Below are 27637 nucleotides of genomic sequence, written 5' to 3'. Positions count from 1 at the left end.
AAACAATAAAAATCACTGTCTTTTATTTCTGTACCTCTATTTGCATAGTACAGTCTGTCATCAGTCAGGGTTCAAAAAATATTTGCTGAATGAATCAATAAATTACAAGTTATCTCTTCCACCAGCCTAGCAGTGGGAACTAACATTATGTTAAAAGTGGGAAATTGGCTGGGCAGCATGGCTCACTCCTGTAATCCCAACACTTCAGGAGGCCAAGGCAGGATGACAGCTTAAGGACAGGAGTTTGAGGTCAGCCTGGGCAACACAGCGAAACTATCTACACACACACACACACACCCCCTATAAATTAGCCGGGGGCATGTTGTTCCTGCCTGTAGTCCCAGCTAGTAGAGGCTGAGGTGGGGGATGGTTTGAGCCCAGGAGTCCAAGGTTGCAATGAACCATGATCATGCCACTGCATACCAGCTTGGGTGACAAGGTGAAACCCTGTCTCCAAAAATAAAAAATAAAAGTGTGTTGGCCGGGCACAGTGGCTCACGCCTGTAATCTCAGCACTTTGGGAGGCTGAGGCGGGCAGATCACCAGGTCAGGAGATTGAGACCATCCTAGCTAACAGGGTGAAACCCCATCTCTACTAAAAATACAAAAAATTAGCTGGGCATGGTGGCGAGTGCCTGTAATCCCAGCTACTCGGGAGGCTGAGGCAGAAGAATCGCTTGAACCTGGGAGGCGGAGGTTGCAGTGAGCCGAGATCGCGCCATTGCACTCCACCTTGGGCAATAGAGTGAGACTCCATCTCAAAAAAAAAAAAAAAAAAAAAACAAAAACCAAAGTGTGAAATTGTTGGTCAGAATCTTCCTTAAATCATTTTTTTTCTTACAGCTCCTGTGTTCCTCTGTCTTGATAAGTAGACTCAATAGATAAGTAAATAAAATATGAAAGGCTTTTGAAGCTTTTGGATTACATGGACTAACACTTTCTACCTTTTATTTTGCTATTTTGAACATATTTTCATTTAAAAAGTCATTGTCATTCAGTTATCAGTTGAAATACTTTATTTAACTTATTTTAAAAATTGATTATAAACTTTTTATCTCAATTAGGTATTCTACCCTTAGATTTAACACTCATTTTTCCCGAGTATATTTTCTTTTCAATATACAAAGAAATGTATTTTCATAGAGTGTGTTGAATATTAGGAAAATCAAGAGTTCTGGTTCTGTCAGGTGCAGTATTTAGAGTGTTATTTTGATAAAATCCAGTTGCTCTGATATGGCTTGAAAATACTTGCTCCTTTGGAGTATATTTGCAGGGGAAAAACTGTGGCATAGGTAGAAATTCACCATAATGACTTGAATTGGTTTTATACATAATCATCTGAGGTTTTGATAGTGAGGTGGCTGTCTGGAGTGTCTTCGGATCCAACATACATGAAAACACAGGATTGCCAGGGTTCACACAAGGAGGCAGTTGTTCAGATTTCATTTCTGTGTCTGAATTTGCAAGTGAAGTACTTTTCTTGTCCTAAAAAACAAACACATAAAATCATTCTCCATTTTAAAGTTCTGAAAAAAATAAAATAAAATTCAGTCCCACCCACTTCCCTTTTTTAGAAATTCTGTTCTCTTGAGGGGATTGAATGTCAGGCCTCTGATTTCAAGCTAAGCCATCATATCCCCTGTGACCTGCACGTATACATCCACATAGCCTGAAGCAAGTGAAGAACCACAAAAGAAGTGAAAATGGCCTGAAGCAAGTGAAGAATCACAAAAGAAGTGAAAATGGCCGGTTCCTGCCTTAACTGATGACATTACCTTGTGACATTCACTCTCCTGGCTCAGAACCTCCCCCACTGAGCACCTTGTGACCCCCACCCCTGCCCGCCAGAGAATAACCCCCTTTGACTGTAATTTTCCATTACCAACCCAAATCCTATAAAACGGTCCCACCCCTATCTCCCATCGCGGACTCAGCCCGCCTGCACCCAGGTGATTAAAAAGCTTTATTGCTCACACAAAGCCTGTTTGGTGGTCTCTTCTCTTGACATTGAAGACTACCCTTAAAATCACATACACCTGTACACAGAGTGAACTTGTCAAAAATATGCATAAGGTAGCTTTTTAAACATTCTGTACTACAACTATGAGAATTTATTGAAAAGTCTGTAAATCATAGGGAAAATCTGAAAAGTCATAGTTAGAAGAGGAAGTACAGCTTTATTTTAGAGTGAAAAAGGAACAAGATAAACATCCAGGGTTAGCCTGGGTATGTGGGCAGCCATTAAGCAACTAATTACACAGCTAACTGAATAATTACAATTGTGATAACTGCTATGAAGAAAAAAAAATACAACATATTAATGAAGACACAATGGGGGTTCTAACCTAGTGCTGGGGGTTAGGGAAAGCCATGCCACTGAAGTACCATTCAATCTAAGATTGACTATAAAGCAAGGAAGTAAAAGATAGAGGTGGGGACAAAGTATGGCAAGTCAAATAAATTAGGGTGAAAATGTCATGAGATCAGAATAGAGAGCCAGGGGTCAGATCTCTCAGGGTTTTGTTGACTGTGTTTAAAATCTGAACCTTTATTGTAAAAGCAATGGAAAGCTATTGAAGGGTATTAAGGAGAGGTGTGACATGATGTAATATAATTCTAGTAAAATTACTTTGGCTGTTGTTAGGGCCTGTGTGAATGTGGTGAGGAGCTGCAATAGTCCATGTGAGTAATGATGACAATATATAGTAGGTGGTAGCATGGAGATGGAGCAGATTTGTTTGTTTTGTTTTGTGTGTTTCTTTTTTGAGACGGAGTCTCGCTCTGTCATCCAGGCTGGACTGCAATGGTGCAATCTTGGCTCACTGCAACCTCCGCCTCCCGGGTTCAAGCAATTCTCCTGCCTCAGCCTCCCAAGTAGCTGGGATTACAGGCATGTACCACCACGCCCAGCTAATTTTGTATTTTTAGTAGAGATGGGGTTTTTCCATGTTAGTCAGGCTGGTCTTGAACTCCCAACCTCAGGTGATCCGCCCGCCTCAGCCTCCCAAAGTGCTGGAATTACAAGTGTGAACTACCTCCCAGCCTAATTTTTGTATTTTTAGTAGAGATGGGGTTTCACCATGATGGCCAGGCTGGTCTTGGACTCCTGACCAAGTGATCCACCTGCCTCGGCTTCCCAAAATGTTGGGATTACAGGTGTGAGCCACCGTGCCTGGCCAAATGAAATCAATTTTTTATCACTATTTTATTTTATTTTTTGAGATGGAGTTTTGCTCTGTCGTCTAGGCTGGAGTGCAGTGGTGTAGTCTCAGCTCATTGTAACCTCTGTGTCCCAGGTTCAAGTGATTCCCCTGCCTCAGCCTCCAGAGTAGCTGGGACTACCGGTGCCTGCTAACACACCTGGCTAATTTTTGTGTTTTTTTTTTTTTTTTTTTTTTTGAGACGGAGTCTCGCTCTGTCACCCAGGCTGGAGTGCAGTGGCCGGATTTCAGCTCACTGCAAGCTCCGCCTCCCGGGTTCACGCCATTCTCCTGCCTCAGCCTCCGGAGTAGCTGGGACTACAGGCGCCCGCCACCTCGCCCGGCTAGTTTTTTGTATTTTTTAGTAGAGATGGGGTTTCACCGGGTTAGCCAGGATGGTCTCGATCTCCTGACCTTGTGATCCGCCCGTCTCGGCCTCCCAAAGTGCTGGGATTACAGGCTTGAGCCACCGCGCCCGGCCAATTTTTGTGTTTTTAGTAGAAATGGGGTTTCACCATGTTGGTCAGGCTGTTCTTGAACTCCTGACCTCAGATGATCTGCCTGCCTCGGCTTTCCAAAGTGCTGGGACTACAGTCATGAGCCACCAGGCCTCACCAGATTTTATTATTTTCTTTTTTGCAGGTTTACCTCAATATATGATCTTCCAGAATCAGTTCTGAAATTTACAGGTTAATAACACCTTATATTAGCAAATATGGTTTGCTAATATTCACTTAATACTCATAAGTTTGTAGTTGGCAAAGCTGGAAATAGAACTCAGGTTCACTAAGTGTCATCAATGTTATTCTCATCAGATCTTGCTGTTTATTCTTTTTGATACTGCTTATTTGTTTTAAATATTAACAACACAGATACTGGATAATAGTAAATCATAAGAATCATAAAATTTTGATGGTATCTCAACTGATCAGCTTTTCTCCAATTTTCTACGTTTCCTCAGCACAGGGGAAAGCTTTATAGGTAGAAGGTGGCAGCCCTGTGACTTGTGGGGAAAAGTACCACTGTAATTTACTTTTATGGGCACCTAAGCAGGTTGCCCAGGGCAACTTGTAGATTTGTTGTTGTTATTAATACTATCTCCTTCAGTCACTGAGAACTCTTTTTTTTTTTTGAGATGGAGTTTCACTCTTGTTGCCTAGGCTGGAGTGCAATGGCATGATCTTGGCTCACTGCAACCTCCACCTCCCCGGTTCAAGCGATTCTCTTGCCTCAGCCTCCCAGGTAGCTGGGATTATAGGCATGCGTCACCACACCCAGCTAATTTTGTATGTTTAGTAGAGATGGGGTTTCTGCATGTTGGTCAGGCTGGTCTCGAACTCCTGACCTCAGGTGATTCACCTGCATCGGCCTCCCAAAATACTGGGTCCTAAATACTGGGATTATAGGCGTGAGCCACAGCGCCCAGCTGAGAACTCTTTTTGTCATCAAATGACCTTCCTTAACTACTGGTTCTAGAATTCCGATCAGCTTTGGCTCAAAACATAATGCAGAAAATGAAATCTAGTCAAAACAGAAGACAAATTAGCTGATAAACTTTGTTGGCATAATTAGTACCGCAAAATCTGGAAAAGTTAAATCCTAAATTAAAATTTTTTTAGATTTCCAGGATAATTCACAAATGTTTATAGATTCTGAAACAAAAGGCCCATTGCTTTATACTTTACATCATAGACAACCACTGCAGTTTTCTTATTTGGGTTTCACCTTCTTCAAACCTGATATTCTTAAAATGTGGAGTTCAAACTGACTACAATTAAGAACGAAACAAACAGCCAATACAAAGAATAATAAAAGGATGAGTTTAAATTATCTGCCACATATGTCAACAACTTTTATTAAATGATAAAAAGGTTAAAATTGTAAATAATTTTACAGAAGAAATTACATCTTAAAATTGGCCTGTGAAAGTGGCTTGAAAGGTATAAAAATCTACCAGTAGCTGGTATTAGCTTTCTTAGTAATTTAATTTTCAGTTAAAGTTAGAGAAAGCCAGACCACCTTGACTTTTTGAAGTCCTTCGGTATAGATAAATATATACTTAAAAAGATAAATGAAAACAAGTCATTAGTTAATAATGCCCATCGCAGAAGCTGTAACTATAAAATTAAGATTTTTTTGATGTCACTGTTGATGTTAAATATAGTTAATAGAAAAGCAAAAATAAAAAAGGTCTAATTTTGAGGCACTCTTTTGTCTCTGCTCAGGCCCACCATCTTCCTTGCTAATGTTTACGTTTATTATTTATTTTTTCATTTATTGATTTACTTTTACCACAATTAGGGGACAGAGAATGAAACCTAAACTTTTCATTGCTTCTGTAAAGAGTGAATATAAATGTAAGATATCTTTCGCTCTTGTTGCCCTGGCTGCAGTTCAGTGGCGCAGTCTCGTCTCACTGCAACCTCTGCCTCCCAGGTTCAAGCGATTCTCCTGCCTCAGCCTCCCAAGTAGCTAGGATTATAGACGCGCGCCATCTCTCCCGGCTAATTTTTTGTATTTAGTAGAGACGGAGTTTCATCATGTAGGTCCGGCTGGTCTCGAACTCCTGACCTCAGGTGATCCACCCGCCTCGGCCTCCCAAATTACTGGGATTGCAGGCGTGAGCCCCGCGCCCGGTCACCATATCCTTTTTTAAAACAACTCCCTTCTTTGACAAAGTACAATTTAAGTATACAATTAACAAAGTACGTTTTTCTTGTTCAAAACCATCACTAACAGTTTGCAGTAGGGTATGAGTGCATACAATCCCGATGGTCTTTACACCTTTAGAGGCTATTCGGATTTAAGGAAACGTACATTTACATGTGTAAATGTAAAAGCTCAGTAGCTGCCTTGTAAAGTGTTTTTCGGGGTTGTGGGGTTGGGATTGGTAGGAGTAGGTGGTGCCTCAAATTATACCAACGAATACCAACATTCCCAAACATCTATCCCTCTGCCTAAACTCACCCAGTCGCGGTCTGTCATTTTCGCTATTTTCTTTGTTAATTTTTTCGGCAAAGTCAGTTTGCATGCAGTAGATGGCAAGAAAGCCGGTGAACGCCTAGGGACGTGGCGTTTTAACCGCACCCAATTAAAGCAGCAAATAGAAGATGAATAGCTGGGTGGATCAGTATGTGTAAACCTATCCGTTTAATCCGGGGAGTTGTTTTCCCGGTGAAACCACGAATCCTTTCTGGAGGTTGCAACTCGTATCCATAGCAACTGGAAGTGGTCGCCGGCTCCCGGATGTTGTGGGGATCTGCGGCCGCCCGGCCCAGCTTCCTGCAGCCGCCCGGCGGCGCCCTGCGCTCCTCTTCGGGAGTGGTAGTTCTTCTCTTCACCGGTGCCTGGCAGGAGGCGCAAGCGGGACTACGCGTCACGGCATGCACTGCGGCGCCCAGCCGGTCACCGCCTGTGGGCTGCAGACGCCTGCGAGCAGGTTGTTGTTTTTATAAGAGGCGTCATTGGCGCCCGAGCTGTGACCGCCGCCACTGGGGCAGCCAGCACAATTGGGCGGAGGTGGCGTTGCCCCTTCAGGTACTGTACTAGGCGGGCTTAGACCCCGGGAGGGGGTTTGTGCCGACTGTCTGAGTCCCTGGCCGACACCCTCGGCTCAGTAGAGGAGCAGTGGCGTGGTCCGCCTCCTAGGCTGGGTCTGCTCGGGCGGGGACTTGACGCCTGGCGTCAGCGGCCGCACGGGCGACCTCCTCGGGCCGTGCGCGAGTCCACAGTCCCGGAGGCCCGAGCTGGCCCCTGGGGCATCCGGTCCGGTGGTCTTGCAGCCTCCAAACCCCGTGTGCTGTACTGAGCTGCGCGCCAACAGTGGGAGAGCGGACGGCCTGGGGCACCCTCCTTCCTTCACTGGGCAGGCTCTGAGGTGCTGGTCGGTCTGGACTGATGAAAATCCATATGGTAAGATGTTATGTGCGTCACCCTGCCGGGTTTAATGCCAGCCTGTCTTTTGATGACGTTTGAGCCCCCGTGATGTCAGGAATAGAAAGATTAAATATTAAATAATGCCCGGCTACTTCCGCTGGCACGCCAGCCTGATGATGATCAAATACCTCTCCATACCCTTCTCCAACTCACTGGCCTCCTTTAGCTTTGGTCTTCCTAACCGATTTGTCCTCATTAGCAGCTGCCTCATGCAGTGCCTTGTACGCGTTATGTTTAGCACTATTGGGAGCGCCAAGTAAGGTATTTTGTTGAGTGATGAGATGTGTACTGTTCTGCTCTACTTTTATTGAAAAACACAGTGGGGCATGCTTGTAGCTAGAATAGCTAACTATAGTACTATGAATTTTAGATTTGTCTCCTCCAGTCTACAGGATAGTGCTTGAAATGTCGCTATTAACGCATCGTATCTTTTAGGATTAGAATCTTATTGGGCCCCACACGTCTCGGGGTATTTATCACACACACCCAATGTGAATGGTTTACTATTGTTTTCTGAGCTCAGGTCATATAGCGGAAGATGGAGATGGTGAGGGTATTATTTTTATTCATAATTTTTTTTTTTTTTTTTTTTTTTTGAGACGGGGTTTCGCCCTTGTTGCCCAGGCTGGAGTGCAGTGGCGCGATCTCGGCTCACTGCAACCTCTGCCTTCCGGTTTCAAGCGATTCTCCTGCCTCAGCCTCCCGAGTATCTGGGATTACAGGTGCCCGCCACCACGCCTGGCTAATTTTTGTATTTTTAGTAGAGACGGGGGGGGTGTCTCACCATGTTGGCCAGGCTGGTCTCGAACTCCTGACCTCGTGATCCGCCGGCTTCAGCCTCCCAAAGTGCTGGGATTACAGGCGTGAACCCCCGCGCCCAGCCTTAATTCATAATTTTTAACCTTTTACGCTAAGGACGGAATTTCAATCAAAAAAGGTATTAAAAATCAGCCCAAATACAATTTAAAGGTGTGGGAAATACTTGTTTTTATATGAAAACCATTTAGAAAATAGTGTAATTGCAATTTTGTAAACCATGGAACAAAAAGTGAACATAATTCTTTTAGAAATGACTTAAAGGGCCCAGAACGGTGGCTCATGCCTGTAATCCCAGCACTTTGGGAGGCCCATACAGGTGGATCACCTGAGGTCAGGAGTTCGAGACCAGCCTGGACAACAAGGTGAAAACCTGTCTCTACTAAAAATACAAGAATTAGCTGGGCGTGGTGGCATGCGCCTGTAATCCCAGCTACTTGGGAGGCTGAGGCAGGAGAATTACTTGAACCCGGAGGTGGAGGTTGCAGTGAGCCAAGATCTGGCCACTGCACTCCAATCTGGGTGACACAGCGAGACTATCTCAAAAAAAAAAAAAAAACCAAAAACCAAAAAAAAAAAAAACAGAAAAGAAATAAAGGATATTCACACTTATGAAAGTGTAGATAGTGAAACTAGAAATGATTTTTCTTGTACTTTCCTGTACTTTTCAAGTTTTCTGTAGAAAAAACTTAAAAAAGGATGCAAGTATTAACAGCACTTTGAGAGTTTGTATATCATTTTTTTCACTTTCTAGTGGAAAGCACCCCCCTTATGCAAAAAAAAAAAAAAAAAAAAAAGGCAGCAATTCCAGTTATGGACTCTGTGAACATTACTTTAAAAAGAAAATAAGGGCCTAGTGCGGTGGTTTATGCCTATAATCCCAGGACTTTGGGAAGCCAAGGCAGGCAGATCACTTGAGGTCAGGACTTCAAGACCAGCCTGGCCAACATGGCAAAACCCCATCTTGACTAAAAATACAAAAATTAGCCGGGCGTGGTGGCGGGTGCCTGTAATCCCAGCTATTTGGGAGGCTGAGGCAGGAGAATCGCTTGAACCTGGGAGGCAGAAGTTGCAGTGAGCCGAGATCATGCCACTGCACTCTAGCCTGGGTGACAGAATGAGACTATCTCAAAAAATCCAAATAAGCAGTAACAGTAAAAAACACAGGCAAAGTCCCTGTTGTTACATCTGCAGACTATATTAATTTAAGCGTAAATTATTTGGAGAGTAGGGACAATAAATGAATTAGTTGGACTGGAAGAAAATAACAGATCTGACAATTAGTAGCATTTGTAGATCTCATTTTATTTTTTGGAGAAGATGTCTTGCTCTGTCACCTAGTCTGGAGTGCAGTGGCCTGGACACGACTTACTGCAGTCTTCTGGGCTCAAGTGATCCTCCCAACCCAGCCTCCCAAATAGCTGGGGCCACAGGCACATGTCACCAGGCCTAGGTCTGTTTAATATATTTTTTTTGAGACAGAATCCTGCTCTATTATATGGTAGCTCAGCCTTGGCTCACTGCAACCTCTGCCTCCTAGTAGCTGGGATTACAGTGTGATTCAAGCTGGGTTCAAGCATGATTCTTGTGCCGTAGCCTTCGAGTAGCTGGGATTACAGACATGTGACACCATGCCCCTCTAATTTTTTTTTTTTTTTTTGAGATGGAGTTTCGCTCTTGTTGCCTAGGCTGGAGTGCTATGGCAAGATCTTAGCTCACCGCAACCTCCGCCCCCTGGGTTCAAGCGATTCTCCCGTCTCAGCTTCCTGAGTAGCTGGGATTACAGGCATGCGCCACCACGCCCGGCTAATTTTGTATTTTTTAGTAGAGACAGAGTTTTTCCATGTTGGTCAGGCTGGTCTCGAACTCCCCACCTCAGGTGATCCATCCGCCTCGGCCTCCCAAAGTGCTGGGATTACAGGTGTGAACCACCGCCCCGACCTAATTTTTGTATTTTTAGTAGAGACTGGATTTTGCCATGTTGCCCAGGCTGGTTGTGAAGTCCTGGCCTCAAGTGATCTGTCCGCCTTGGCCTCCCAAAGTGCTGGGATTACAGGTGTGAGCCACTGTACCCAGCCTAATTTTTTAAGTTTTTTCTTTTTTTTTCTTTGAGATGGAGTCTCGCTCTGTTGCCCAGGTGGGAGCACAGTGGCGTGATCTCAGCTCACTGTAACCTCCACCTCCCAGGTTCAAGCAATTCTCTTGGCGTCAGCGTCCCGAGTAGCTGAGATTACAGGCACACACCACCATGCCTGGCTAATTTTTGTATTTTTAGTAAAGGTTGGATTTCACCATGATGGCCAGGATGGTCTCGATCTCCTGAACTCGTGATCCACTTGCCTGGGCCTCCCAAAGTGCTGGGATTACAGGTGTGAGCCACCGCGCCCGGCCCTAATTTTAAAATGTTATATAGAAGCAGGGTCTTGCTATGTTGCCCAGGCTGGTCTCTGAACTCCTGGGTTCAAGCGATTTTCCTGCCTTAGCCTCCCAGGGTTGGATACAGGCATGAGAACTCCATGTCTGGCCTATGCATCCCATCTTTTGATCTGGTTTCTTTTCACCTTGTACAGTGAAATCAGAGGCAAAAGTGCTTAGCTTTTCTTCACTTAAGGCTGGACAATCTTAACTTGTTAACATTGAATCACTTTGAGTACCATGTTTTATATGTTTGATATTTTGGCTTATGTCTGTTTTTGTTTTATTTTTTGTTATGGTTATATTGGATATGGACTGGTAAATAGTGTAATCAATCATTAGTCCACATTTTGTTTTCTGTTGTAAAGGGCTACGTTGTTCTTCCATATTAATATACAGTACATTTTTTTTGCTACTATCTGTCTCTTAAAAATTAAGGGGGTTTACCTTAACGCCAAGTGTCAGTTGACACTTGATTAAAAAAAAATCTATTCAAGTGTTTTAGAAAAAACACTTTTAACACTGTTGTTTTTCAGGTTACGGTGTTCATATTCAAGTCTGCTGTGTCTTTTAGATCTCAAAAACACTTTTCCCAAACACTGTTGTTTTTTCAGGTTAGACGGTGTTAGCCAGGATAGTTCATACTTTATTTTCTTAGGTTGCCTTCTTTGGAGCTTGTCTATTGCAAATGTCAATTTCTTTTCAATATTTTTTTATCTTATAATTTTGTATATTCTGTGTACTGAGTTGGCTCAATATGTTATTAGGCTTTGGGTCTATTCACAGGGCATAAGAAAAATTCAAAATTGATTAACGTGTCTGATTTACTAACTCCTTCCACAGTGTTGTTGTATGGGTTGTATAATTATATTTTTTTTTTTTTTTTTTTTTTTTTTTGAGACGGAGTCTTGCTCTGTAGCCCGGGCTGGAGTGCAGTGGCCGGATCTCAGCTCACTGCAAGCTCCGCCTCCCGGGTTTGCGCCATTCTCCTGCCTCAGCCTCCGGAGTAGCTGGGACTACAGGCGCCCGCCACCTCGCCCGGCTAGTTTTTTGTATTTTTAGTAGAGACGGGGTTTCACCGTGTTAGCCAGGATGGTCTCGATCTCCTGACCTCGTGATCCGCCCGTCTCGGCCTCCCAAAGTGCTGGGATTACAGGCTTGAGCCACCGCGCCCGGCCTATATTCTTATTCAAGATAAAGAAAGACTTTAAAAAATTAGGTGTATATGAACTGCTAAAATCATGGAAGTAGTCGTTTTTGAACATGTTAAGAACATGAACGCAGCAGCAAGGCCTGTTAAGCCCAAGGTACTTTAAACAAAAAATGCAGACTCATCTAACAATGCAGAACTGCTGGAGGCTGAATTATGTTTGTTTCTTTGTGGTGAAGATGAGGAAGTTGCAGTATTGTCAGTGATAAAGGATTACATTTTCACACATTTCCTTCCTGACAGTTCCATAATTTTAACTAGGCTAAAACACTTGGTTTCAAAGGTCATTTGCAATGTATTGTACCAGATAAACTTGGCTGTATTTTCTCTCAATTTGAGTTCTAAGATTAAATTCAGCCCTATAATATGGGAATGATTACAATTAAGTGGTGAATAAAGGGATTTTTTTCCCCAACGGGCATTTAATGTGTGGAAAGCTCTTTAATTACCTGAGGAAGTATTAGAAAATAAGAAGTGTGAGTTAAGTTTTTTTTTTCTGTCATCACAGGAAGCCTGAAATCTTTTTTTTTTTTTTTTTCGGTACTTATCTAAATCACTATTCTTTTAAAATCTTACAAAATCTTACTTCTGGTTCATATTGCCAGCATGTCGAAATGTAAAAAGAGCATTGGGTTGGAAATCAGAGACTTTTTAATGATGTTGAACAAGTGATTATTTATAATTTTCTGTTCATTTTCATTTGGAATTTGTAAATAATAGCAAGCTGCCTTTATGGGGGTATTTGTGATGATGAAATCAGATATGAAAATGAAATTGCTTTGTAAGTCGCGGAGTTACCTACTCAGGTGAAGTATTATTGTACTGCATAAGTGCATTTACATGAAGCACTTATATATTTGAAGTGTGATGATGGGATAAATACTTTTTGACTGGGAAGTTTGATGAAGAAAAAAAGTCAAGTGGGGTATTCATTTGGTTTCTTGGTAGAACTTGGTGGCTTTTTCCAGACTGAAGGAAACCCGGCTCCTCTCCTGACTGTGACTTTGCACTCTGTTGCATTGAATGTCCCGCAACTGGAGTGTACTTCTGTGATTGAGCTTTTAATTTTGGTTTTGATTTGTTTTAATCTCACTTCTGTAAGTGTAAGAAAGGTCATCAGTCTAGTTTGACAATAGGAAGTAGCTATTGTTTTTAATACTCTCAAATGGATCTTTTTTTTTCTTTTTTTTTCTTTTTGAGACGGAGTCTTGCTCTGTCGCCCAGGCTGGAGTGCAGGGGCGTGATCTAGGCTCACTGCAAGCTCCGCCTCCCGGGTTCACGCCATTCTCCTGCCTCAGCCTCCCGAGTATCTGGGATTACAGGCATGCACCACCACACCTGGATAATTTTTGTATTTTTCGTAGAGACAGAGTTTCGCCATGTTGGCCAGGCTAGTCTTGAACTCCTGACCTCAGGTGATTCGCCTGCCTCGGCCTCCCAAAGTGCTGGGATTACAGGCATAAGCCACTGCACCCGGCAGTAGTGTGTTTTTAGGGAGGGACAGGGAAGGTTGAAAAATGGCACTATAGAAAGCTGTTGCATACCACAGGAATTAAAACAGCGTTGTAGTGGTTCAGGAATAGAAAATAGATCAGTAGAACAGAATGGAGAACACAGAAATGGATTAATAAATGTGTGGGACTTTATATGACAAAAGGTGGCATTTCAAATTATAGAAAAAGTATGGAATATTCAATATTTGGTTTAATTTTCACTTCACACCAAAAGAAAAAAAATCTAAATGCATGAATTAAACAGCTAAATGTAAAAGCCAAAAACTCTGGAAGTATTAGTAGAAAATATAGGAGAATAATTTTATAATCTCGGGAGCAGGAAAAGCTTTCTAAAACAAGATACAAAATCTAGATACTATAAAGGACACCCTGTTTTGCAGCCTCTACATTGACTGCATAAAATTTGAAACATAGTAGAAGATACTTTAAAAATGTTTGAAGCATGCTAGAACATTAATTCGTGACCCAACTTGAAAAGAACTACAAATCAGTAATGATAATCCGATAGGAAAGTGAACACATGAATATAGATGCTTCACAGAGAAGAAGATGAGGATAGCCAGTCAACACAAGATGCACAGCCCCACTGAAGTCTTCTGGGAAGTGCAGATTAAGGAATTCATTATTTTGCTCATGAGATGAGCAGAAATTAAAGATGGTTGTTACTCTGTTGGTGGGATTGTGGAGAAATAGGTACTTTCATATGTTGTTGGCAGCAACTTTGTACTACCTTTGGGAGAGCAATTTAGCAATATCTATAGTTGTTTTAGTTGTTTTTTGAGATGGAGTTTCACTGGAGTGCGCCTGGCCTTATTTATTTATTTTTGAGATGGAATCTGGCTCTGTAACCCAGAACTTAGTGCAGTGGTGTGATCTCGGCTTACTGCAACCCCTGCCTCCCAGCCTCAAGTGATTCTCCTGCCTCAGCCTCCCAAGTAGCTGGGATTACAGGCACGTACTACCACGCCTGGCTAACTTTTGTATTTTAGTAGAGATGGGGTTTCACCATGTTGGTCAGGCTGATCTTGAACTCCTGACCTCATGATCCACCCACTTCAGCTGGGATTATAGGTGTGACTCAACGCCCGGCCTTTTTGTTTGTTTTGAGACAGAGTCTTGCTTTGTTGTCCAGGCTGGAGTGCGGTGGTGTTACCTCGGTTCACTGCAACCTCCGCTTTCTGGGTTCAAGCAGTTCTCGTGCCTCAGCCTCCCAAGTAGCTGGGATTACAGGCTCCTGCCACCATGCCTAGCTAATTTTTTTGTATTTTTAGTAGAGACGCCAGGCTGGTCTCAAGTGATCCTCCCAAAGTGCTGGGATTACAGGTGTGAGCTACCATGCCTGGCTCATTTGTTGTATTTTTAATAGAGATGGGGCTTCACCATGTTTCCCAGGCTGGTCTCAAACTTGTGAGTTCAAGCAATTTGCCCAGCTCTGCCTCCCAAAGTATTGGAATTACAGGCATAAGCCACCGGGCCCGACCTGTGGCTTTTCATGGAGTTCTTAGAACGTCAGTTGTCTGTGCTGTTGGGCTTTCTACTTTCTCTACCTTTTGGAATGTCTTCACTTTCCAGTCCCTTTTACCTAGATAATTTGAATTACTCTCTGAAGGCTCCACCTATTTCTCATGAGTTACAGACATCTGCTTCTTAAGGATCTGTTTTATCAGTTTCATTTTGATTTTTTAGATATTCAGTTTGATTGACGGAGTCTTGCTGTGTCACCCAGGCTGGAGTGCAGTGGCACAATCTTGGCTCACTGGGTTCAAGCGCTTCTTCTGCCTCAGCCTCCTGAGTAGTTGGGACTATAGGTGCCCACCACCAGGCCCAGCTAATTTTTTTTTTTTTTTTGTATTTGTAGTAGAGACGGGGTTTCACCATGTTGTCCAGGCTGGTCTCGAGCTCCTGACCTCAGGTGATCCACCTGCCTCGGCCTCCCAAAATGCTGGGATTACAGGCATGTGCCACTATGCTCAGCCTTTTCTTTTCTTTTCTTTCTTTTTTTTTTTTTTTTTGGGACAGAGTTTCTTGCTCTTGTTGCATAGGTTGGAGTACAATGGCTCAGTCTTGGTTCACTGAAACCTCCACCTCCCGAGTTCAGGTGATTCTCCTGCCTCAGCCACCCAAGTAGCTGGGATTACACATGCGTGCCACCACTCCCGAGTGATTTTTTGTATTTAGTAGAGACAGGGTTTCACGATGTTGGTCAAGCTGGTCTCGAACTCCTGACCTCAGGTGATCCACCTGCCTCGGCCTCCCAAAGTGCTGGGATTAGAGGCATGAGCTACTATGCCCGGCCTAACAGTTGGTCTTTTTAATATTTAGCTTATCTCTAGGTGTTTCATTCCATATAACTAAATCTCAGTTGTGTTCAGGCACAAAAAAGATGGAAAACTACTCATTCATTCTTCACAACTGTTTTCAGCACCTCAAGGAGGCCTTCCCTAACCATCCTATTTAACATTCCGGTTCTTGCACCATCCCCACCCCTACTGTGCCCTCACTTTTTTCTCCATGGCACTGGGCACCAGCTGGCTAACTCTGTCTTTGAAAAGTACTTTTCTTCACGGGAGGTTTTTCTTTTGTTTTTGTTTTCTTTCTTTCAGTCCTGTATCTTCAGGACTTAGAAGAGTTCATGGCACATAGTAGGTACTCAATAATCATATGTTGAATGAATAAATGCAGTTTCATGTTCCAGATGAGGATAGGCTCATTTGAAATATTTCCATAGGTTTATTAGACAAAAAGTAGACTTTCAGAAAGTTTTCATGCCTGGCACAGTGGATCACACCTGTAATCCCAGCACTTTGGGAGGCTGAGGCAGGCAGATCACGAGGTCAAGAGATCGAGACCATCCTGGCCAACATGGTGAAACCCATCTCTACTAAAAGTACAAAAATTAACTGGGCATGGTGGTGCGTGCCTGTAATCCCAGCTACTTGGGAGGCTGAGGCAGGATAATCTCTTGAACCTGGGAAGTAGAGGTTGCAGTGAGCCGAGATCACGCCACTGCACTGTAGCCTGAAGACAGAGTGAGACTCCGTCTCAAAAAAAAAAAAAAAAAAGTTTTCATTAGTTGGGATCTTGTATCCTCTTCCCTTTCTCAAGTGATGTGTTTTAAAGCAGACATTTTCATATCCTTTGGCGGAGGTGAAAGACCCAGACCTTTTGAAAAGCATTTTAGAAATACGTTCTTAAAAGCACTCCAAATTGACTCTCTTATCTTTGGTCACGTGACAGTACAGCTGCACTTTGGGGCCTTTGCCTATATCCTGTTGGTTGCCTCACTTCGGAATTGTAGACGTGTGGGAGAATAATGCTCCCATTCTTCTCTATCTTGTCTAGTTCTAGAAGATATGGTGATGGAAACCTTACCTTTTTCATAGTAAAATGTAGCTACTCAGGAATGATGAGGGGCACCGTCACATCAGGTAATACTCATTCCAGTTATATTTTATGAGGTAAAATTGATATTGTTGTTTGGTTATTCTTACAGATTTTGACAGCCTCCACCAAAGTGTTTTAAAATGACTTATTTAGTCTATAACTCTTCCCTGAATTCAGTCTCCGGACACCTACTTGATGTTTCCTCTTGGATGTGATAATAACAATCTCAGATTTAAAATGCTCTAAATCAATTTACTGATTTTCTTTTCTTCCTTTTTCTTTTTTTCCAAGATGAGAGTCTTGTTCTGTCTCCTAGGCTAGAGTGCAGTGGCGTGGTCGCGGCTCACTGCAACCTCCGCCTCCTGGGTTCAGGCAATTCTCCTGCCTCAGCCTCCCGAGTAGCTGGGACTACAGGCACCCACCATACCACCTGGCCAATTTTTGTATTTTTAGTAGAGACAGGGTTTCACCACGTTGGCCAGGCTGGTCGTGAACTCCTAACCTCAAGTGATCCTCCCACCTCAGCCTCCTAAAGTGCTGGAATTGGATTATCACAGTAGCTATGCAAATGAACTTCTTGCTTCTGCCTTTGCTCCCCCACAATTCTGTCCCAATAGGTAGCCAGAGTGATCTTTTATTCCTTTTCTCAAAACCCGTCTGTGACTTTTAGTTTTCACTCAGAGTAAAAAGCTAAAATGCTTTTTAAAAGGAATCTTAGGATCTGTAAGCCCTACTCAATCTGTCCCCTTGCCCACCCTATTATCTTGTGTTTAATCTTGTCTTCCTCTCACCTGCTAGGTGATCCACACAGGCCTCCTTGCTATTTCTCAAAGGTAGAGCTTTGATCTCAACTTTATACCTACTATTCATTTGGTCTTAAATGCTCTTCCTCCAGTTAACTGTATATAATGGCGCCTCACTCATTCAAATCTTTGCTCACATATACTTTAGCAATGAAGCTTCCGCTGACCACCCTTTTTAGAATTAAACTTCTCTATTCCAGCATAAATCTATCCTAGAACAAATCTCTTCAAATATTTTACAGGGTTTGACTCTTTTTGTCGACATAAGTCTAAGGTTTTTGACCTGAATGTGTGGTGACTCTTGCTTATAATGGCCATATTGTTTTTGGCTACTGCCATTCTGTGAGTTAGCAGAAATAGGAGGAGCAGCAAGAAGATGATTTCAGTATTGTAGCTGTTGTGTATTAAACACTTTGAGAGACCTGCAAGTGGACATCAAAAGCAATTGGAAATATATGACTGGAGATCGAGTTAAAATAAACTACTCTGAGGAATAAAAGGAAGCCTGAGCCTAAACAGAACTTCAAGTTTATTGTCTTCACAAAATATTCTTTGTTTTATAACTGTATGATTTCTTAGCCTTTGTAGCTGTCCTATATTCTGCTTATGTCTAAATTTTTAGTAAAGCTCTTAAAATGAGGGGAGGGTTTATACATTTACCAATGGTCAGAATAATGGGAGAGGCTCATGGACTTCTCCAGAATTTTGAGTTCTTTTTTTTTTTTGGAGGTGTAGTCTCACTCTGTTGCCCAGGCTGGAGTGCAGTGGCATGATCTTGGCTCACTGCAGCCTCCTCCTCCTGGTTTCAAGCGATTCTTCTGATTCAGGCTCCCTACTAGCTGAGACTACAGGCGCGCATCAGCATGCCTGACTAATTTTTGTGTTTTTAGTAGATACGGTGTTTCACTATATGGCCAGGTTAGTCTCGAACTCCTGACCTCGTGATCTGCCCGCCTCTGCCTCCCAAAGTGCTGGGATTACAGGCGTGAGCTGCTGCACCCAGCCTAATTTTGAGTTCTGTAAAGAACAATTAACTGCACTGTCCCCCAGACGTGGTTACCTTTCTTGTTTATTGATTGCTTAATATGTATTTAGCATTCACTCAGTATGTGTTGGGAATACATTATAGGCTGGTAAACAAGCAATTACAGCACAATGTTCTGTATTAAGTGCTAGATGCAGAAAATAATAGAGTCTTAGGGATGGGGTTAAGGGATGGCTCTCAAAGGAAGTGAACCATTAGCTGAGATAAGCACAGGAGTTTGGATGCTGGTAAAGGGATGGGCGGCTGATCAGAATATATAAAGCCCTGGAGTAAAGACAAAGCCAAGCATTTTGAGGGGAACTGAGAAGGTTGGGCAAAGAAGGAATGAATTAAAAGAGATGAAAGCTAGAGATAAAAGACTTGATATTCAAGGCTTGGGGCATTATCTTGAAGAAAATCTTAACATTTTAAAGGAATGACATAATGAGATTAACATTTTAAGATCTCTAGCTATAATGGGGAGGTTCAAACTGCCAGGGGGCTTTCATATTCATTGTGTCTAGGATAGGGCTTAAAAAATTATTATTTTTTTTCTTGCTTTGATTGTAGTATGCGCCCAACATTTTGAGAACAGCTGAATTAATAGGGTTCTTTAGGAAGCCTGTTAATTTTATCTAAATTGTCATGGTGGTGTTAGGGCCAGCGGGAAATCTTTTTTTCTCATTTGGGCTGGTTGGTGTTACCAAAATATCAGGGGTTTGGTCTAGGTCCTGCTGCTTGCCGCTCAGGAAGCCAATCACAGAGATGAGTATTGCCAGAGAAGAAGGCTTTAATTGGGTGCTGCAGCCAAGGAGATGGGAGATCAGTCTCAAATCCATCTCTGACTGACTGAAATTAGAGGTTTATATAGCAGAGAAGAAATGTAACCATGTGTGGGCAAACAGGAATTAGAGAGGGGTGAGAAAGAGAAGTTGGTCAACAGGCAACAGGTGGTCAGTTAAGCAATCATGCAGGGTCTGGCTTCTCATTGTCATCTGTTAAGTAAGCTTCAGCTTCTTGATCCTATCTAGGAGGCCTTATGGTTTGTTTCCTAAGAAAGGAGCTTAGATAACACAAATAGAGCTTTCTCAAGTTTTAAGACTGAGAGGATCAATTTCTGTATTTGTTCAAAGAAACCATAAAAGTTCTGTGGGATAACTGGCTGGTTTCAATGTTATCTTTCCCTCAAGGAAGTAAACAAACCATTAAACGGGCCTGATTGAAGTGGGCTTTTTGATTTGAGAAATTCAAGTATGGTAAGTTCTCCCAAGTCAGTAATATATTTTCCTTTTTTTTGAAATCTGTTTGTTAGAAGATGGGATCAGGCAAAGGGAAGGAGGGAAGCTTTCACACAGTTGAGAAAGAATGCTTTTTAGGCTTCAGGCAGTTTTCTTTCTTTCTTTCTTTTTTTTTTTTTTTTGAGACGGTGTCTCGCTCTGTTGCCCAGGCTGGAGTGCAGTGGCACGATCTCGGCTCACTGCAAGCTCTGCCTCCCAGGTTCACGCCATTCTCCTCCCTCAGCCTCCCCAGTAGCTGGGACTACAGGCACCTACCACCACGCCTGGCTAATTTTTTGTATTTTTAGTAGAGATGGGGTTTCACTGTGTTAGCCAGGATGGTCTCCATCTCCTGACCTCGTGATCCGCCCGCCTCGGCCTCCCAAAGTGCTGGGATTAGAGGCATGAGCCACCGCTCCCAGTGGCTTCAGCCAGTTTTCTTATCACAAAGCCCTCACCTACTTCTGATTTCATATAGAATTTTTCCAGTTACCCAGTCACTTAAACCGGAAACCTGGGAGCTATCCTACACTTTCGCCCTTCTACAGTTGGTTATTCAGTCCTTTAATAAAATAATCTTTAGGCTGGGTGCAGTGGCTCACGCCTGTAATCCCAGCACTTTGTGAAGCTGAGATGGGTGGATCACTTGAGCCCAGGAGTTCGAGACCAGCCTACCAACCTAGCAAGTCCCCGACTCTTAAAAGGAAATTAGCTGGGCAGGGTGGCACATATCTGCATAGTCCTAGCTACTTGGGAGACTGAGGTGGGAGCATCTACTTGAGCCTGGGAGTTCAAGGCTGTGTTACTGGTGGAGGGTGTCCAGGTTCTTGGCATCTTGAACAAAGAACTGGACAAAACACACAGACAAAGCAAGGAAAGAATGAAGTCAGATGAAAGTACGCTCCACAGTGTGGTGGCGGGCCCTAGCGTAGGGGCTCAAGGGCGCTGTTATAGAATTTGTGGGGGCTTAAATACCCTCTAGAGGTTTCCACTGGTTACTTGGTGTACACCCTATGTAAATGGAGAGGTGAAGTAAAGTTACAAAGTCATTTCCTTGGTGTATGCCCTATGGAGAGGATATTTCCTGTCATAGCTGAAGTGTGAATTGGCCTGATGTACCCTGCCTCCAGACCCTATTTTCCTGTCTCAGCAGCTTTGAGCTGTGTTCATACTACTGTACGCCAGCCTGAGTGACAGAGTGAGACCTTGCATCCAAATCATGATAAAAATAATAATCTTTCATGTCTTCTCAGAGCTCTTCTGAACCTTTCCCGCTATCTTCTTTTTTTTTTTTTTTTTTGAGACGGAGTCTTGCTCTGTAGCCCGGGCTGGAGTGCAGTGGCCGGATCTCAGCTCACTGCAAGCTCCGCCTCCCGGGTTTGCGCCATTCTCCTGCCTCAGCCTCCTGAGTAGCTGGGACTACAGGCGCCCGCCACCTCGCCCGGCTAGTTTTTTGTATTTTTAGTAGAGACGGGGTTTCACCGTGTTAGCCAGGATGGTCTCGATCTCCTGACCTCGTGATCCGCCCGTCTCGGCCTCCCAAAGTGCTGGGATTACAGGCTTGAGCCACCGCGCCCAGCCTCCCGCTATCTTCTAAACCCTTTCCCTCATCAACACTGATTAAGTTTAGATGCTCAGCTTTTTCATGGAATATTATGTTGCTTCCTTGCATCCCACAGGTCTAGGGTTGTTTAGTTGCTTCCCTATGTTTAAGGGCTTGAGTCCAGGTTGTTGCCAGTGACCAGATGTTTCTAACCAACCTCTGGTGTCTTCCCCACCACCGCCCCAACTTTAATCCAACTGAAGTATTGCTGACACAGTTATTTTCATAAAAACAGTTTGATTGCCGGGCAGGGTGGCTCATGCCTGTAATCCCAGCGCTTTGGGAGGCCGAGGCGGGCAGATCATGAGGTCAGGAGTTCGAGACCAGCCTGGCCAACATAGTGAAACCCCATTTCTGCTAAAAATACAAAAATTATCTGGGCATGGTGGCGCGCGCTGTAGTCCCAGCTACTCGGGAGGCTGAGGCAGGAGAATTGCTTGAATCCGGGAGGCGGAGGTTGCAGCGAGCCAAGATCGCGCCACTGCACTCCAGCCCAGGCGACAGTGCGAGACTCAGTCTCAAAACAGTTTGATCATGTTTCTTCTCTGTTTGAAAAATGTAAATTGCTTCATGTTGCCAACATACAGACTTCCTTTTTCTTGGCATAGGAGCTTTTCAGTTTCCCTCTGCTTCTCAGTTTCTGCAGTCATGTTTTTCACACCTTACTGTTCATTGAAAATAGAGTCCTTTACTGTTGCTGCCTGCTCCCCATTCACAATTCTCCTTTTCTTTTACCTCTGGCCAAATGCTACATTTTCTTTTAGTCATAACTTTCTTCTTCATTCCAACAATATGACTGTCTAGACGGTTCTAGTCTAGGAGGGTCTCCTTGTCTTAGAAGTTTCCTTATATCTGTTCATATAGGTATGCAGTCCTGTCATGTTCTGTATGGTAAATTTATGGGTGGCTTGTCTCTGTTTCACCTGGAAGACAGTAAACCACTTTTCAAACTTAGTGTCACATATAGTGCTTCCTATAGAATTTTAAAAAATGTGTCCCGTAAGTCAATATGTTTTTGTATTTGTAGACCTGAAAGATGTCTGAAAATTCCAGTGACAGTGATTCATCTTGTGGTTGGACTGTCATCAGTCATGAGGTATGATATTTAATACTTTCTTATAAGGTAATTTGTAATATTAATATTACCAGTGATGTAAACGGTGTTCTTTGAAGATCAGTCTTTTTCTACATTTAACCAAAAAGTTCCAATGGACATTTTCCCTCTCGTATTAAACTTCACTGCTGAGAACTCTTCATGAGCCAGCATCTTCTACATTATTGTACATAGCTTTGAGACATTAGGCAAATACTTACTGAGGGTTTATTATTGGTCAGGCCTTGTGCTTTACTTTCATTTCTATATAATTTTTTCTTTTTTTTTTTTTTAGATGGAGTCTCACTCCATTGCTCAGGCTGGAGTGCAGTGGCGCCATCTCTGCTCACTGCAAGCTCCGCCTCCTGGGTTGGAGCCATTCTCCTGCCTCAGCCTCCTGAGTAGCGGGGACTACAGGTGTGAGCCACTGTGCCCGGCTAATTTTTTTGTATTTTTAGTAGAGATGGGATTTCACCATGTTAGCCAGGATGGTCTGGATCTCCTGACCTCGTGATCCACCCGCCTCGGCTTCCCAAAGTGATGGGATTACAGGCGTGAGCCACCGCGCCCGCCACAAAATGAATTTTATAATAGAAGATCTATGTACAACAAGTATACATAACTTGTACATTTTATTTTCTCATGCCAGTAATGTATGTTCACTATAGAAAAATGACAGTAAGGCCGGGCGCGGTGACTCACGCCTGTAATCCCAGCACTTTGGGAGGCCGAGGTGGGCGGATTACGAGGTCAGGAGATAGAGACCATCCTGGCTAACACTATGAAGCCCCGTCTCTACTAAAAATACAAAATATTGGCCAGGTGCGGTGGCTCACGCCTGTAATCCCAGCACTTTTGGGAGGCCGAGGCGGGTGGATCACGAGGTCAGGAAATTGAGACCATCCTGGCTAACACCGTGAAACCCCGTCTCTACTAACAATACAAAAAATAAGCCGGGCCTGGTGGCCGGCGCCTGTAGTCCCAGCTACTCCGGAGGCTGAGGCAGGAGAATCGCTTGAACCTGGGAGGCGGAAGTTGCGGTGAGCCAAGACTGCGGCAGTGCACTCCAGCCTGGGTGACAGAGTGAGACTCCGTCTCATTAAAAAAGAAAAACAACAAAAAAAAAACACCAAAATATTAGCCGGGCGTGGTGGTGGGCGTAGTGGCGGGCACCTGTAGTCCCAGCTACTCAGGAGGCTGAGGCAGGAGAATGGCGTGAACCCAGGAGGCGGAGCTTGCAGTGAGCCGAGATTGCGCCACTGCACGCCAGCCTGGGCGACAGAGCCAGACTCTCTCTCAAAAAAAAAAGGAAAAGAAAAATGACAGTATACTGATAAACAGAAATATACTTACTCTAGGTTTTAATGGACTTATCTATAATTTTCCCATTTGTTTTTAGGGTATTGTAAGCCTCACTTGTTTTCTTAATAAAAGTTTTAGGCCGGGTGTGGTGGCTCACGCTTGTAATCCCAGCACTTTGGGAGGCCAAGGAGAAGGCGAATCACCCCAGGTCGGGAGTTCGATACCAGCCTGACCAACATAGACTCCCGTCTCTACTAAAAATATCAAATTAGCCGGGCTTGGTGGCACATGCCTGTAATCCCAGCTACTCAGGAGGCTGAGGCAGGAGAATTGCTTGAACCCGGGAGGCGGAGGTTGTGGTGAACAGAGATCGTGCCATTGCACTCCAGCCTGGGCAACAAGAGCAAAACTCTGGCTCAAAAAAAAAAAAACATTTTTTTAAAAAATTTGAGACGGAATTAAAATTTTTTATTAAAAATTAAATTAAAAATTTAATTAAAAATTAATTTTAAAAAAATTGTTTTTTTTACTCTCAGTTAAGGTTCAGGTAGTTATGTTTAGAAAACATTAACAGAAAAAACAAGTTTGCCTTTTCTGCGTTAAAGTTTCAAAATTTAAAAACATCTGTATCATTTGAGATTGAGATGATTTTTCTTTTTAAAATCTTCAGTGACTTTTCTATTTTTAACTTGTTTTCTTCAAAGGATTAGATCAACTCCCATAGCAACTTCTCCTTCAAGGATAATTAACAATACAGGAGCAAGGCAGCTATGGTAGTCTTACCTGTGAGTCTTCAGGGTGGAGTATCACAGCAGACCTCTCTGGCACTTAGTCAAGTATGTCATTGGGGTGTTCTGTACTGGACATTATGTCCCAGAGTAAATCACATTTGTACTTTTATCTCTCTTCTATATCTGCTTTCCAGGATCTACTCTTTCTTGCTAATGTCTCTTACATGTGTTCCTTTTCCTTTCCCATTACCACCGTTCTGATTTGGGCCAGAATTGGTTTCCCCAGCAGTTACTAATCCAACTCTAACTTTGCTTTAGCCTCTACCATTCTCCTGCCACTGTAGACAACCTCAGAGTGTTGCATCCAGAATTCTCTTTAGGGCTCATCTTAAATGCTGCTTTGTCATGAATTCTTTTAATTTTTGCTGTCTTGAGTTATGTACATCAAGAGAATGCAGACCTTTCAATCGTGTGTGTCAGCAGACTATAGTGGGGACATAGGGAAAGAATCACCTTGGTCGTTAACTTTGTTTTGCTAATTAAGACACAAAGAAAAATTGTATGATCCACTATTATTAATGAAGAGACAGTCTGACATCAAAGTAGGAAAGATAACCTCAGAATAAAAAGATAGTCTAAAATTGTATAAAGAGAGTATTCATTAGCCCTATAGGTTTATTTAATCCATGTCATTAAAGCTTTAAACAGTTTTAGTTTATATTGCCATAATAAGTACTTATTTGCATATGGCTGTTTCTCTGAATACGTTGTAAGTTTGAATTTTTGATTTTTTTTTTTTGTTTTTTTTTTTTTGAGATGGAGTTTTGCTCTTGTTGCCCAGGCTGGAGTGCAATGATACAATCTTGGCTCACTGCAACCTCTGCCTCCTGGGTTCAAGCGATTCTCTTGCCTCACCCTCCTGAGTAGCTGGGATTACAGGCGCCTGCCACCTTGCCCAGCTGTGAATTTGAATTTTTTATACCCTACAACACCTAACAAAGTGCCTTGTCTAGAGTAGTTCCATAAATGTTAAGCCAAAACAAATTACTACAGAAATAACTAAATTTAGACCCTTATTCTCTGGGATTCAAATTTATTGCTTGAGTTCATAAAATAGAGCATTCCGCTTTTGGGCTGACCTGACTTAGAATTTAAACCTGAGACTCCATTCTGCCATTTTCCTGCCATGGGCCTTTGTGGGTTAAATTGAACAAAAGCTTGTCTGATTAGATATTGTTCCCTTGGAGTATGGCAGCATCTGAGACTTTTAATAATGGAAGAAGCATTTACATGTAGTCAAATCTAGCTTTGAGGAGCTAATAGGCAAATAACTGAAAGATTATCACTTTTCCCTAGGGGTCAGATATAGAACTGTTAAATTCTGTGACAGCCGCTGACAGCTGTGAGCCCACCCCAGAATGTTCATCTTTAGAGCAAGAGGAACTTCAAGCATTGCAGATAGAGCAGGGAGGTAAGTTGTTCACAAATTCTGATTTTTTTTTTTAGTAGAGTATATGAATGATATTATGAGTCTCGCCTTCTTTCCAGGTGGGTGGCCTTTCTGGCTAATCTAAGTGGTCATTGGAGGATTAGAACTTACAGTATAGGCCGGGCACAGTGGCTCACACCTGTAATCCCAGCACTTTGGGAGGCTGAGGTGGACAGATCATTTGAGGTCAGGAGTTCAAGACCAGCCTGGCCAACATGGTGAAACCCTGTCTGTACTGAAAATACAAAAAATTAGCCGGGTGTGGTGGCGGGCACCTGTAATCATAGCTACTCCGAAGGCTGAGGCAGGAGAATCGCTTGAACCTGGGAGGCGGAGGTTGCAGTGAGCCGAGATTGCGCTACTGCAGCGTGGGCGACAGAGCTAGACTCCATCTCAAAAAAAAAAAAAAAAAAACTTCAGTGTGGATTTAATGAAGGCCCACAGAACCCAGACCCAACAGCCTGCCCCACGGGTTTATTTGCAGCTGTAGTATGTTTTTGAGCTTTCAGATACACTTTGTTGCTACGGAGGTAACCCGTGACCAAAAAAAAGTGTTTCATGGTTTAACGTGAATTTGTTTGGTAGTTTCTATTACTTATCATTTGCTTGGTAGTTTGTATTTACTTGTCATTATTAAAGTTAAGAAAAAAATTATTCATTTATCACAAAAGATTTACTAATCTCTTTTCCAGTTATCGTGTTATGGAGTTACAGACATACCTCTCATTTTATTCTGCTTTGCTTTATTGTACTTCGCAGATACTGCATTTTTTACAGATTGAAGTTTGTGGCAACCCTGTGTTGAGCAAGTCTGTTAATGCCATTTTTCCAATAGCATATGCTCACTTCATGTCTGTCACATTTTTATAATTATAATATTTCATTTATTTTTATTTTATTGAATTGAATTGAATTGAATTGACGGAGTTTCACTCTTGTTTCCCATGCTGGAGTGCAATGGTATGATCTCGGCTCACTGCAACCTCCACCTCTTGGGTTCAAGTGATCCTCCTGCCTCAGCCTCTCAGCTGGAATTGCAGGCATGTGCCACTGTGCACAGCTAATTTTGTGTTTTTAATAGAGACGGGGTTTCATCGTGTTGGTTAGCCTGGTCTTGAACTCCTGACCTCAGGTGATCCACCCATGTCAACTTCCCAAAGTGCTGAGATTACAGGCGTGAGCAACTGTGCGTGGCCTGTAATTGTCATATTTCAAACATTTTCATTGTTATTATATCTGTTACGGTGATCTGTGATCAGTGATCTTTGATGTTACTATTATAATTCCTTTGGGACACCATGAACCGTGCCTATGAAAGGCAGTGAACTTAATAAATGTGTGTGTTCTGACTGCTCTACTGACTTGCTGTTCCCCCATCTCTCTTCCTCTCCTTGAGCCTCCCTGTTCCTGGAGACACAACAATATTGAAATCAGGCCAATTAATAACCTACAGTGGCCTCCAGGTGTTCAGGTGAAAGGAAGAGTTGAGTGTCTCTCACTTCAAATCAAAAGCTAGAAATGATTAAGCTTATTTGAGGAAGGCGGAAGGCATGTTGAAAGCTAAGTTGAAAGCTAAGTCTCTTGGACTAGATAGTTAGCCAAGTTGTGATTGCAAAGGAAAAGCTCTTGCAGGAAATTAAAAGTCCTTAGTGAACACATGAATGATAGGGAAACCATATAACCTTATTGTTGACATGGAGAAAGTTTTAGTGGTCTTGGTAGAAGATTGAACCAGCCACAAAATTCCCTTAAGTCACAACTTAATCCAGAACTAGGTCCTTCCTAACTCTCTCAAGTCTGTGAAGGCTGAGAATGGTTAAGAAGCTTTAGGAAGAAAGGC

At 42.9% G+C, this 27637-nt stretch overlaps 2 protein-coding genes across 8 annotated transcripts in view; one reads left to right on the top strand and one right to left on the bottom strand.

Annotated features, from left to right (window-relative positions):
• Positions 1-998: 998 nt before the first annotated feature.
• Positions 999-6513, bottom strand: PIERCE2 (piercer of microtubule wall 2). Its single transcript, XM_050799809.1, has 2 exons — positions 6168-6513; positions 999-1485 (listed from the first exon to the last, which is right to left on the bottom strand). Exons 1-2 carry the CDS (start codon positions 6183-6185, stop codon positions 1138-1140), a joined length of 366 nt encoding a protein of 121 aa, XP_050655766.1. The 5' UTR covers positions 6186-6513; the 3' UTR covers positions 999-1137.
• A 97-nt stretch (positions 6514-6610) lies between these two features.
• CCPG1 (cell cycle progression 1) overlaps positions 6611-27637 on the top strand; it is a 50756-nt gene continuing 29729 nt past the window's right edge. For 3 of the 7 annotated variants that reach the window (XR_007727685.1, XM_050799793.1, XM_050799788.1), the window contains exons 1-3: positions 6783-7112; positions 22210-22278; positions 25665-25779. Coding sequence is in view for 6 of the 7 variants with exons in the window: in XM_050799793.1 (XP_050655750.1) it covers positions 22219-22278; positions 25665-25779 (175 nt within the window). In the remaining variant the exon portion in view is untranslated. Of the gene's footprint in view, positions 6738-6782; positions 7113-16406; positions 16520-22209; positions 22279-25664; positions 25780-27637 lie in introns of those variants that run through there. The other 4 variants (XM_050799789.1, XM_050799791.1, XM_050799792.1 and 1 more) reach the window with 4 other exon arrangements.

This window comes from Macaca thibetana, chromosome 7, assembly GCF_024542745.1.
Source record: "Macaca thibetana thibetana isolate TM-01 chromosome 7, ASM2454274v1, whole genome shotgun sequence".
In the NCBI taxonomy this organism is placed as follows: Eukaryota; Metazoa; Chordata; class Mammalia; order Primates; family Cercopithecidae; genus Macaca; species Macaca thibetana.
This window is presented reverse-complemented; position numbering and strand designations above follow the sequence as displayed.